The following is a 14,589-nucleotide window of genomic DNA, read 5'->3' as shown; positions in this document are numbered from 1 at the left end:
ATTTTATGTCAGATTTCATGATTTTTGTGTATTTTTGGGCACAATGTGTTAATAAAGTGGGTTAAGTGGAAAAAATAATAGTCAGATCATGTTGAAGTTGTGCTGAGAAAATATCAAATACCAAACATGAGTATAGTAAATTATGTGGTATATAAAGGCAGTGGCGGTTCTAGACCAAATTTACTGTGGGGGCCAAGGAGGGGCCAGTGTTTAATCAGAGGGGCACATTAAAAATCTTATAAAAAAAAAAAATAAAAGAAATGATTAAAAAATACTTTTTTGTACAACAATGACATTTCTCATTTTTGTGCACAATTACTTTTTTTTATTTTGAAAGTGCAGCACAGTGAGAATTCTCTTTATATTTAGCTTTTATTGCACAATTCAACTATTATACAATGTGCACATTCTGGGTTCCTTTTGTGTACAATGAGATATTGTTTGAACAAAAAATAGGTGAGAATTGTTCCGCCGTTCATCGTTATAGATAGATAGATTACTTTATTCATCCCCGAAGGGAAATTCGGTTATAAATTGATCATTTTATTATTAATTTGACACAGGGGCCACAGCAGGTGCCAAGGGCTTCTTCACAGGGGCAGTGGCCCCTGGAGGCCCCTGTGTAGAACCGCCACTGTATAAAGGACAAATAGGCTCAGAGCCCAGAGGGTTAAAGGAACACTCCACCGTTTTTTCATATTAAAACATGTTATTCGGTCAAGTAAGACGAGTTGATACAGACCTCTTGCGTCTCAATGCGTGCACTCAATCGCAACAACTCAATCAAACAGTTAGAAGCGACCAAACTCCTCCACGTTTTCCCTATTTAAATACAGCTACATGAGTAGTTAAACGACCAAGTATGGCGACACAAAATAAAACGTGGCGCTTTTCTAAGCGGATAAAAAGGAGAACTATAATGTATGGCGGAATAGCACTTGGGAGCACTTCGACTCGGCGCAGTAATATCATCACTTCCGCTCCCTCTCACTTCCGTCAGGAGTGATGATATTACTGCGCCATCTAACTGTCCATCTGTTTGGATCCTAAGGAATGAACTGGGCTAAGCTAAGTGCTAGCCAAGTAGCTCCGCGCGCCAGGGCGATTGAGTGCACGCATTGAGACGCAAGAGGTCTGTATCAACTCGTCTTACTTGACCGAATAACATGTTTTAATATGAAAAAACGGTGGAGTGTTCCTTTAAGAGACGGCAATAATCAGCATCAACTATTCATTTATTTTCTGAGTCAGAGTCTTAGTGAGATGTTCTTCACCTCCAGCTCTAACTTGTGAGTCCTGCGGTGCAGCCAGGCTGAATGTTATATGTGTAATCCCCTCCAGTGTGTTGTGGGTCTGCCCGGGGGGTCACCTCTGCAGGGATGAATCCTAAACAGTCATGATAAACTGATTTTTTTATTTTTCTATAATGCCAAGGAGCACCAGTGTTTCTGTAAGCTTCTTTCAGATAACTGAGCTGCTCAACATATCTGTGAGGGTAAACAGAAGCAGGTTTATTTCCAAGTAGGTTTTCACTGACAAGCAGTTTGCCTCAGTGTCTGGTGCATACACTAAACACAGCTGCCCTCATTTATCAAAGGAGCGTACAATCATTTCTACAAGGCTCGGCATTTATCAAAGTGGACGTGAGCGGAGGGTACGATCAGATCTCAGTCTGCTCTCAGCTCGTGTCCAAATTTGAGTCAGCGTTTATTGTTTATTGTTTATTGAATGGATCCTCATTAGCTGACGCCTTAGCGACTGCTAGTCTTCCTGGGGTCCCTAAAAAGACATGCAGCAAAACACATCCTTGGCAGAAATGATTTCAGCCACTTGTATCTAAAATCAAATTGTTTCATTTACTCTAAAGCTCTGAAATGTAGACGAAGGTTGAAATGTAAAATTGCCTTCACCTGCATCCGCCTGTCAATAGCAACTGATTGAGCTAATTTTGCTTTAAAAACATTAACCCTTTGATGCACAACATGGGTCTAAAGTAACCCGACTTTTTTTTACCAAAGTTTTTATATTCTATATCTTTGCAGTAAATTAATTTCATCATTCAGTATTGCAGGTTTTCCTCAAATAACTTGTTTTTGATCATCATACATTCTAATTTTTTGTTTTAATTTCTTACTTTTTGAATAAACCCCCTTTTTTTATCACTACGCTTCTAATGCACAAGGTCATTTTTGACCCATGTTGTGCATTAGAAGGTGTTTATATGTTGTCACCAATTTAAAACCTGACAAAGAAGACACAAATATTAACTATCTTATTTTATTAAATTTGTGTTTTTCCCAATGGAAATAATTATTTGGTGGCTCTAATAAGTCTCAAATGTTAAAATATGTGATTTTCCAATGTAATCTGGTGGTTCTAACAACTCTTTTAAAGTTAAACCTTCAAAATAAGACAAACATAGTTACACATATACCAAAATTGTTAATTTAGTGAATCACTTTTTGTATATCTAAGCTTCTAATGCACAAGGTCATTTTTGACCCATGTGTGTAAACTTGATGTAATAATACAAAAACTATTTTTTTTCATAAAGTATGAAAGGAAAAATGGATATAACCCTTCCTGACACAGACACCACCCTTACTAACTGAAATACAGTAACCGCCACTGCACAATATACGGCACTTTCACCTTGTTCATATACAATACACATAATGTTGATGAACATAATGGATCCTTCATTTGCACTACTATGTATATATTTATATATGTGTATATATATGTGTATGTATGTGTGTGTGTGTGTGTGTGTGTGTGTGTGTGTGTGTGTATGTGTGTATATGTATGTGTCTGTATATATATGTGTGTATATATATATATATGTATATATATATACATATATATATGTGTGCGTGTATATATATGTGTGTGTGTGTATATATATATATATATATATATATCTACTTGCACTAATGTACAGTTAGATCTGCATTTATCTTTTTTAATTATTATATAATCTATACCTATATATATATATATACTGCATTTTTTTTAAACAATTCATTCCTGTATTTATTGCACTATGATTCACTTAATTACTGCTTAAGCACTTCTGGTTAGATGCTATCTGCATTTCGTTGCTTTGTACTTGTGACATGTGCAATGACAATAAAGTTGAATCTAATCTAATCTAAACTAATAATGATCTTTTGTGCATCAAAGGGGTTAAGAGACCCAAAACTCTCATTGCTATAACTGGTTAACTGAGTGTCAGTGAGAAAAAGCTGTAATGATTGGCTCTGGGACATCGGAGGGACATTAGCCTGCCCACCTTATGGTAACATCAATGAAGCACAAATAAAATCAGCAGCAGGCTGATCTTTCCCCCTCAGACTGTACAGATGCTTGAAACATCTGGGTGTTTGAGAAAAAGGTCGTGCTGATCTGAAAGTGAATGAGTGAGTGGAAACTTTTTCCAACTTAATAACCTTTAGAATGTGAGTGTTGCTGCTGAAAATGAGCGTCCCGTTCCTGTTGGTGTGAAGAGCCAATAACCAGCAGTAATAATGATCTCAATACGAGCCTCCAACAAACAGAGGTCCACTTGTCAGTATTTATAGTCTGTGTTGATGGTGCTCCTGTAGTCACGCTGCCTCATGGGACCCATTATGCTCGGCAATGTTAGCCCAAGGTGGGTGGTGATGATGCAATAGATGGAGGATAATGATTGGCAGTGGCAGTGACGATACACAGCAAAATCAGGAGTGTTAATTCAACTCGCAGAGTGTTAAATTTAACACTTTTTCTTAGTTTATATAGTTCTCACGGAGTTAAAATTACACTTAAAGTGTTCATATTTTAACTCTTTAATAGTGTTAAATATTTGACACCCTTGGTGTTGTTTTATGACATCACATAAGTGCACTTTTAACTCCAAATTGTGTTTTTTTCCCTTTCACTTTGAGTGTTCATTTTTAACATGCATCGTGTTATTTTATGACACATTAAAGTGTATTTTCAACACTGAAATCGTCTTATTCCCTTTCACTGAGTGTTTTTTAACATACATTGTTTTGTTTTACGATACATTAAAAGTGCATTCTGTCTTTAGCCGAACATACAAGTCACAAAATCTGAAAATCAACTCCAACTGAAGTGAATCCAACTCAGGTGTCAGGTGTTAACATGTAACAATGCTGGCAGAAGCTTTTTGATCACTAAAAGTGTTAAAACAACTCCAAAATCAACTCACCAACTCAAAATTATTAACACTGAAAAAACAACACTACAGATTTTGCTGTGTAGCCTCTTTTACACAGAGACTCTGAAATACTGCCGTAAACAAGATCCGGCTTTGCTTTTAGAAGTAAAACAGACATGTAATAAAATCATAGACTGAATATAAATAATGGACGTAGTCACCGCGACGTCACCCGTTGGTTTGTGGCCCGTTGGAAGCATCAAGTTCATCGTTACACTCGCCGCCATCTTGTTTCCGATACAGGAAGCAGACCATATTTGGACTGTGGAGGAGGAGAGGGATCTGATCACTGACTACAGCCTCTCTACACCTCAACCTGACTGAGAGAAGCTGCTGCTAATTCATGTTAGCATTAACTGGAGCATTAACTGGGATGTTAGTTTTGGCAAAAAACAAAACAAAATGTTACTTACCTCAGAAAACTGAGCAGCGACTCCTTGGAGTGTCTGTTAGTCCAACCAAACGCTGAACAAGACATTTTTACTGAACAAAACGTTCAAATAAACTGTCATTAAGTGAAAATACAGTAAAAGGGTCAAAGTTATGAGACCAAACGGCTAAACGTCCTTTTTTATATCTATCTAACGTTATATATAACTTTATTGACACGTTGCCATGGATACGCATTGTTCTACTTCTCTCCTGATGACGGCTCGCCTTGTTAGTGACCTGTCAATCAAAGGTAGCCCCGCCCCAAATAATAATAATTCTTTATCTTCTATTTTCTTCTAAATGAAGCCATTATTTACACTATAAACATCAGATTGTCTTGAAGAAGATTTGTTACCAGTGATTGAGACCATAGTGTTGTCCTAAAAAAAAAAAATTCTGAGGTAATAAATCAAGTGAGAAGTTTCCTATTTTGTTTTGAAATTAATGGACAGAAATGTTTTGTTTGAATGTTGAAACTTAGCGCCCCCTGCTGGAATTTTTGGTAGAATGCAGCTTAAGGCACTTCCTGGTTTGCCTCCCTGCTCAGACTCGGAGGTTGACGCCTTTTTTTTACATTTGTTGAGCTAAAACCAAGCACTGCAAACTTGAGTTTCTTGGGTTCCAGCTCGTCTTTCTGTTTGTTTGCTGCCTCCCAGACAAACATCCATTCAGTGGAACAACTGTGTCCTCTCACTCCGTGTCTGTACCTCTTATATAGAGACACTCGACATTAAGTGTGTATTGTGCATCAGTCAATGAAAATGCTCTATATTGTATCGTAAGGTATTCAATATAACTAGAGCATTTATAAAAGAGAAACTCAGTGTTGATGTCAACTACAAGCTCAAGCATGTTTATCCTCTGCTTTCAGTTTGTCACACACACACACACACACAAACACGCTGTCTTTGTTGTTGTTGTATCCTTACCTTATAAGAGTCAGAAGTACAGGGCAGCACTGACTTAATAAACACACACACACACATATACACACACACACACACACACACACACACACACAGATAGACACACACACACACATACACACACACAGACACACACACACAAACAGACACAAACAGACACACACACAGCACACAGACACACGCACATATAGACACACACACACACACACACACAGACACACACTTTGTTGTTGACGTATCCTTATAAGAGTCAGAAAGACAGGGCAGCACTGACTTAATAAACACACACACACACACACACAGCATATGTAACCAGTATACCACCATCCATTGGCTGTATAATAATTGCTGTTAAGCCTTAATCCATTGAAATTAATGCATTCAAATGCTGATGAACGGCAGTCAATATAACGGCTGATGGCAATAAAGTGCATTTGTGCATTTGTTTGTGTGTGTGTGTGTGTGCGTGTGTGTGTGTGTGTGTGTGTAAAGCACTGGCGAGGAAAGGCAGCCGTGCAGTAAATCTCCACAGTGAGAAGAGAATAATCATTATTACTCATCTGGTTTGGCTGATAAAACACACGGAGAGACACACAATTAGTCTCACATCTGGTCCAAACCTGAGCTACGTAATTATCATCTGACAATGTGATCACTGCTCATATCAATTTCTCACTGTCTTGTCTTTTCTATCCCCCTCCAGTGCTCCTTCCTGCCCAAGTTTTCCATCCACATAGAGAGCAAATACGAGGACAACAAAGGGAGCAACGATAATGTGAGTCAAGCTCCGAGTGTCGTGTGGTTGTGAGCGTATTGAGTGGGCAGATCTGACAAAGACATCATCGCTTTTTCAAATGATTTTTTCAAGTGTTTCGCAGAATCTCCTTTCTTCTTCCCTCTGCCAGTCCCGTTACACACCTGTCTATTTTATTGCCCCACTTTTTTTTCGTTCCATGTTTGCATTGGTCTTCTTGGTTCAAAGCCTCCAAATGAGAACTGCTGAATTCTCTTTATTCCTGCAACACTGTGCCACCCTTTAAATGTGAGATTAATTAAGTGAAGGATATGAACATGATGTCACTAATTACACTATGTTCTCAATCCTGCAGATAGTTTTAACCCTCTATGGTACGCATTATGATGCCAGTTAGGGAAAACATTTCTGGAGTGTTTTTTGTCTTAAAATAGAATAAATAAACATAATCTGAAGAAATTTTATATAATTTTTTTTTTTTTTTTTTTTTGGGGGGGGTTTGTTGCCCATAGGCAACATTGTACCATAACGGTGCACAAGTGAGAATGTACGTTTTAAAATGAATTTTAACATAATTTATTTAATAAACATGTGTAAAAGATTCAGTAGTTTCAACGGGGTACAATACATAACATTTTAAATTTAAAAACATTATAAAAGGAACTTTTTTAACCGGTTTCTTGTCTGAATGTTGCTTGTAGGGAACATTGTACCATTGAACCAACGACCCATTGAAATTAATGTCTTGAACAGTCTAAGTGTATGAAACTATCAGAAATGAAGCTTTACTCACCTATCAGTAGGAATATATTTTTTCCAGATGGAAAAGGGCCAGGAAATGATGTTTTGAGTGATTTCTTGTGCCGCAAAATGGCAAAGCTGTTTCCTTTGGAAAAGTCTGCAAAATAGGGTTTCAATATGGCCTCCTGGAGGTCATGTGACAAATTAAAGCATTGCCATTGGTTCCCTATACTCTTCCCTCTTTTTTAAAAGTATTGCATCACTCAAAAACATGCATTGTAGAAATTTGACAGGCCAAAAATGGGGCAACACCGTACCATAGAGGGTTAACACAGTGTGATCAAGTCGTTCGGTAACATTGTTATTTTTTCCCAGAGTTGTTTAACTTCTAGAGGCGTTTTTGCACCAAATAGTTCTTGGGACTCCCTGAGAGGAACTGGGGGTTTTCTCCGAGAACTACGTGTCCACAAGGGCTTTTTCACTCCTTGCATTTGCACCGCCAGTAGGAACGTGGACAGCCAGCAGTTGGTATGGCAACATCACGTCTGAGCGACATACAACATAACTTGGTTTGCCAACCCAACAGCCCAAAAAACACATTTATTCTCAGAAAACCTGGACTTCACCGTCGGTCCATTTGTCCTTGTTTTCCTCCATTCTTCCATTACGAGCTGTTGTTTGTGTTGTCTGTTGTCTGTTGTTTACATGGCTAACAGGTTTTTAAAAATGGCTGTTAAAAATCACAGCCAAATTTTCATTATAAAAATTATAATCGTTCTAGTTCATCCTTTATACAATAAAAAGGGAGACGCTCTTAGAACTATAAAACAGTTTTTGTCATTCAAGTGACACAGTTCTCTTTTTCATTAATGTTTAACCGTTTATGCCAAATAGGTAGAGGACAAACTCATAAATAAATCAAATAGCAATAAATATATAAAAAAAAAAAAGAACATGCCTTCTTTCACTCTTCTTTACTAATGGAAAGAAAGCATTGAAAATGCACATTTAATGTGTTTATTTTACTACACTATTTGTAGATTTTTTTTCCTAAATTCCCCTCAGATAATGAAGCATTTGCATGTTAAAACATAAAATTTCAGAAAACTTAAAATAACTGTCTTAATGTAGGGTTTTTGATTGATTGAGAATTTATTTGAACACAAAATAAAAGATTAATCATTAAAAACAAACAAACAACAATAATTACAAGACAACAACACAAAATGAAACAACAACAAGACTCATTAAATCCCACCCTTTCACCCTATGTTAATTTACTATATTCAGTTTTATAACAACAATAATATTTATATATATGTATGTATAACACATAGTAATGTAGTATATAAACTTATTATTAGCATAATTAACATGCATAACTTGTTATTATCTTACTCCCATGTAGTCACAATGAGACAACATTGAACAAACAAATAACAACACACAAAAAAAAGAAAAATAGTTATAATATATTTAAAAAATAAAACGTCAACAATAACCACCTACTGTCATTCAGGGTTAGGGTGATCAACTGGGGAAGTTTCATGGTGACATCTGTTCGTGAAAGTTTTTACTCTATTTACCTTTTATGTCTCCCACTAAAATCGCTTTAGTTTGATCTTCACCTCTCCCTCGATTTCACTTCCACACTTTAGGGGCAATTCTGACGGTTACACAATATTGCCTCGATCCAAACTGTAGCTGAAAACAAAAGGCAGCAGCTCCACTTAGTGGCGGCTCGTACGAGTTGCAGATCCAGTGTGATGGTTTCTCAGAGGCAGTGTTTAACCACTTATTATTTGGGGCCTTTTTTTATTTTTTTTATTTTTTTTTTTAGAATTGGTGGTTGTGTGCAGTGGATGTTTAGGGGGAGATAGCAGGTCAACAATAAATGACACATAGATTGTGACATCATCTGAAAGCTGTGAACCTGAAGATTAATTTGAGATGAAGCTCAGCACTGTGTGTCAAATTTTTTGGTCAAAAATAACTAATTAAAAATGACTTAATGAATCAATTACTTATTTATTGAATCCTATTATGGTGAATAAAGGGTCATAACATTAGGATACGCTTTCTAAAGTCCAGTCCATGTTCAACTGTGTCCAATAAGTTGTTGCAGCAATTTTGGGGTTGATACCATTTGCTACATACATTTGGTGCTGAATTATGCAATTTTATTCATATGGAGAATGGATAAAAATGGTCAGAAAAACCCTCCAGAATAATTGATCAATATAAAAAGACCTTTGGAAACACATAGAAGAATCCATGCTGAGATTTGGGTTCAAAAACTTTGATAATTTTGGAGATTTCTGTATTTTCAGCGATTGGATGAAGAGCACTTCTGTTCTACAAACTGCTGAGAAACCCTCTTATTGTCAATAAACCTTGGAAAGCTGCACACCCACAACCTGATTTCCTGACATGCTTGGCGTCTATAGATCTTATAGTTTCATATGATATCAGTATCTTTAGTATACTCCTAAAATTGAGCCCACTACACCCTCCGGAAGAAAAAAAAGTTGTAGTTTGCCGGCGGTACCTCTGAATAGTAACTGCACTGTAAAAAGAATTCTGTTGCTTTTACAGAAAAAAAATGGCAGCTGTGGTTACCAGAATAATTCTGCAAAAAAATACAGTACAAATGTAAACAACTTTACAGAACAACTTGTAAATTTTACTGGTATTCAGTGCACAATAAGCAAAATCTGCATGTAAATTTTGCATAAATAATCAGTATAAAAGCAGCATCATCCTGTTAAATTAGCAGTAAAGGACGGTGTAATCTACAACTTTAAAATGTTTTTGTTTTTTTAAATTACTACAGTTTTAGGATGTAAAATGTACAAGTTGTTCTGTAAAGATGTTGACATATGTACTGTATTTTTTACAGAAATATTCTGGTAACCGCAGCTGCCAGTTTTTTTTCTGTAAAAACAACGGGACATTTTTTACAGTGTGGTTAAGAAGTGAGTGAAGAAGAGTTAAATCGACGTGTCTGCTCCTTCCACTCTCAAGTTTACACTTCCTCCCACTGCCTTCAGCATTTGTACAGCCTTTTGTCTCATTTAATAACCTTTTCTGCCCTTTCTCCTTTCTGCTACACCTGCATAAAAAATCAACGTATGTTCAAAGTGTGATCAATCCCCCGTGACGCAGGAAGTGTGATTTTTTTCTGAAAGGAGCGGATAAACCGTCATTACTTTACTATTCTGTGTGAGTCAGACACAGGAAGGAATCAGCGACCACATGGAGTGAGTCACAGTCATCCTCACCTGTTTTGTCTGAGGAAAAAGTCAGAAGGACATCATGTCATCAGCACTTTATACTTTTACAACCAACAGGATACTGTTATTGTCAAACCCCCGCAGCCCTTTAGACCTCTGCTTTCCTTCGAAATATTTCATTCTTTACTCTTCCTTTCTGTACGTGTGCCTCACCAAGTGACTGGGGAAATCACAGCGCACTCTCCCACAACATCCGTCAACCACTGAAGTGTATTATTGATCTGGCTGTCCTCCTCACACATTGACCTGTTCCCTGCTCCTCAGATCTTTGGCAGCGAGCCCAGAGAAGAGGAGACGGAGGTGTGTTTCGTGGACATCGCCTATGATGAGATCCCCGAGCGCCACTACAAGGACTCAGAGGTGAGTGAAGGGGTCGCCCACCTCAGGATACACTTGTTTATGTTTGTATGAGGTAGGGCTGTCACCATACGAAGATTTTCAACTCGATATTCGATACTCAGGAAAATATTCAATACCATTTTTGATACCACAAGGATAAAAAGAACCTGGTCTCACAGGAATCCGTGAAATAGCCACGGATTCACTTAAGTCAAAATCCGTGGAATAGCCACGGAATCACTCAAATTTCCGTGAAACTGACCGTGTGTTCAGACCGGACGCGTAGCGAATTTTCGCGTCGCGTTACTCGCGCGAGTTGATTCGCGCGAGAATTGAATTTAACTTGCGTCACTCGCGCGAGTAAATAACTCGCGCGAGTAAATAACTTGCGAATTTTCGCCCAAGAGACTATTTAGCGCCAAATAATTCCCTCCATTTCATTCTGTCATCAACCATGACAAGCATAGCGTCCCTGTACCTGCTCTGGAAGTCCGAGATACGTCGGAAAACACGCCGTCGTGTCTGGGTGAGTGACATCATCCGGTAGCGCACTCAGCACGGAGAGAGGACCGCAGAGTACTTCCACCTTTTTCCCTCCTGCCGACCCACTCCTCCTTCCTGCCTCTTTTCTCCTCTCTCTCATGTATGTATCTCGGACACTGTCGTCCAGAATGTCAACGCTGATAGGCTGTCCCGACACAGCGTCACGCGAATATTTCGCCAAAGTTGAATTCATTGAACTCACGCGAATTCGCGTTGTTTCATTTGCGCCGCGACATTCGCGTCAATCGCGGCATTCGCGTCGCGCGAAACCCGCGATTCGCGCCGCCGGCAAAAATTCGCGTCTATTCGCGTGTTTGCATTGACTTTGTATGTAATCTTGTCGCGCAAAATATTCGCTACGCGTCCGGTCTGAACGCACCGTGACATGGATTTCGCTACAATGCAAGTTAATGACAGTCATATCCCGTGGCTATTCCATGGATATTTTTTCCTATTGGTTTATGTCCAAGTCACGTGACTTTTAAGGTCCCGGCGGTCAGAACAAAAACATGGCGGACAGTTCTCTCATTTTTAGTGAAAAAATTATCTAACACTTCTAAATCTAAAGTCTCTTTATCTTGGTAAGAAACAAATAATTGTCAGGTCACTCTGCTCGGGCCAGTTCATCGCTGCTGGCAGCTTTAATTTATCTGGTTTTAAGAGTTAATTGCTTATTTTAAGTGTTCAACATGCTTATTTGAACCTGGTCTCACAGGAATCCGTGAAATAGCCACGGATTCGCTTAACTCAAAATCCGTGGAATAGCCACGGAATCAGTCAAATTTCCGTGAAACTGACACGGATTTCGCTACAATGCAAGTTAATGACATTTTTTTTTAATGTCATTTTTCTATTGGTTTGTTCCAAGTCACGTGACTTTCAAGGTCCCGGCGGTCAGAACAAAAAACATGGCGGACAGTTCTCTCATTTTTAGTGAAAAAAATCAATATTTTGACTTAGTTTCTGCATAAAAATGGATTTTGATCACATTTCTAGCGAGAAATATATGTTTTATTTTCTAAATATTCACTCAGTGAATGTACATAATCACTTTGTATGTTGGAATAGCCACGGGATATGACTGTCATTAACTTGCATAGAACAATATTTTATATGCTGTGCACGGTATTAGGCTAGCTTGATAAGTCAACTTTTCTCTGCTTAATTCTGCGACTTCAAGAGAGAAAATAACACTTTTCATCGATACTTTTGAAAATGAGTATCGATACTTTTGACAACCCTAGTATGAGGAGTTCAGAATGGAAACATCAACACATGGCAGGGAGAGAGGAAGGAAGGACGGGAGGATGAAAAGGAGAGAGTGTAACAGAAGAACAACGGGGGAGTAGAGAGATGAAGAGAAGCGATGGCGTGTGAGAGGATAAAGAGAAATAGTGTGTTATCTTTCTCCTGCAGCGCCGGCTCGTTTCTGACCACCAGCTGCCACCTCACAGTGATGGAAATGCATGTTTATGTGAGGGGGAGGTGATGGACATTAGCTCTGGTGATTTGACATTTGTATGTGTGTGTGTGTGTGTGTGTGTGTGTGTGTGTCCATCAGCGTGTGATGGTCATAAAAAGCGGAGCTATGAATAAACAAGAGGGGTCATGATGTCACCTCAGAAGTGTTTTATTATTGACACCCCCACTTACACACACACACACACACACACACACAGACGTACACACCTCCCACTGGGCTTTAATGGTCTTCTGCTTTTATCCTCTCGGAGCTAAGAATAGCAGCGAGATGCAGTCCAGGAATAAACATGGACGTCAGATGGTGAATGTAAATATCATTTGATTTTAAAGACAGATGGGTTGTGATGGTCACACCTCCTCACAATGCACCACAGAGACCAGTTTATATATATATATATATATATATATATATATAAAGTGATTAAATAATGGGGTGCACATCACCTCTCTGTTGCACCTTGTTTGTAGCTCATAGAATTGTGCAGTGTAGTCTGAGCCCACCTATTTATTTATGTTCTCATTAGGGACTGAAGCTGCTTATATTTTTTGTTCTTTTTGTGGTTTTGTTTGCACAGTGCAGATTGAGTCGTCACATATCGGGCTCCTGTTTTAAGTTACATTTGAATTTAAGCAGCAGTCTGTAAGGTACATGTAGTTTTATTCTATTTGGGTTTAATTGCTGTACAGTTGCACTTTTCACATGTTCCCAGTTAACACAGGTTATGTTTACTTATTATGTCAATTGGGAAATTGCCCAAATTTGCCATCTGATTGTGGGTATTAGTTGTGCGGGAAAAAAATATTGGTATCGGTAATCAGCTAAATGAGTTGCAAAAAAACGGTTTGCACAGTTTCCTCAGTGTGTGTGTGTGTGTGTGTGTGTCTGTGTGTCTGTCTGTCCGTCATATGTAAACAGTAACATGTAATGTTTACTACTGTGATTATTGCTGTGCCTATTATTTATGTTTCTGAAATACTGTGTGAAAACAAAACTGCATGCATGTGTGTGTGTTCTTGAACTTCCTACATAGTGAGGACCATACTATGGCGTCATATTTGAGTCATAAATCGCACAAGTGATAACACGTAAATTATTTTGTGTCATGCGCACAGATTTCTTTTTCTTTTTGTGACATCACGCCCATCGTGTCGTGGCGTCCATTGGAATGGACATGAAAAAATACTATTAGAAACACAAGTTAGCAAAACACATTTTTATCACTTTGTTTTCATGTTGCGGAGGAGTCAGAATAAGTATTTAAAACAGCAGAAAAATGCAGGTCTGACTTGGCGGCTGCTCTTTTGAAAATGGGGCATTTCTTGGAGTCAGAAATTTGTAAACTTTTAGTATGTTTTTTAGTACATCTGATTCTACTGTAAACCACTGAGAAACCTTTTAGGGTTAAACCATATTTGCACCTGACTATTAGTATTTTCCATATTTGACTGCTTAGAAACTTATATTATTGCTCCTTGCATGGTGTGTTCACTTGTCTGTAAAAAAGGATGGGTTAAATGCAGAGGTTGAATTTCCCCATTGTGGGATTAATAAAGTAATCTTCTTCTTCTTCTTCTTCTTCTTCTTCTTCTTCTTCTTCTTATTCTTATTCTTATTCTTATTCTTATTACTGCAATGTCATGAAATGCAGCGGGCCTCTACCACCTCCACTGCAAGTGTTTTCCCAGCAGGGAAAGTTGTGTAACGCCTCCGCACACACTCTGTCACAGTCAGACACATGACCCTGAGACAAACACTACAGCAGAATAATTAGTCTATAGGGAGCAGTGATTAATGCACGTAAAGTTTGTGATTAGGGAGTCCCACCGTGCAGCCTGGCTGTGCTCTGCATGGGGCTT

General features: G+C 38.3%; 1 protein-coding gene across 1 annotated transcript in view; it reads left to right on the top strand.

Moving 5' to 3' along the window:
- Positions 1 to 14,589, top strand: part of pitpnc1a (phosphatidylinositol transfer protein cytoplasmic 1a) — a 94,256-nt gene that overhangs the window by 71,022 nt on the left and 8,645 nt on the right. Inside the window, exons 5-6 of the mRNA XM_059347544.1 lie at positions 6,284 to 6,355; positions 10,633 to 10,728. Of these exons, the coding sequence (XP_059203527.1) occupies positions 6,284 to 6,355; positions 10,633 to 10,728 (168 nt within the window). The remainder of the gene's footprint in view (positions 1 to 6,283; positions 6,356 to 10,632; positions 10,729 to 14,589) is intronic.

This window comes from Centropristis striata, chromosome 13 (assembly GCF_030273125.1).
Source record: "Centropristis striata isolate RG_2023a ecotype Rhode Island chromosome 13, C.striata_1.0, whole genome shotgun sequence".
NCBI lineage: Eukaryota > Metazoa > Chordata > Actinopteri > Perciformes > Serranidae > Centropristis > Centropristis striata.
The sequence above is the reverse complement of the archived record's forward strand: the minus strand, read 5'-3'. Positions and strand labels throughout refer to the sequence as shown.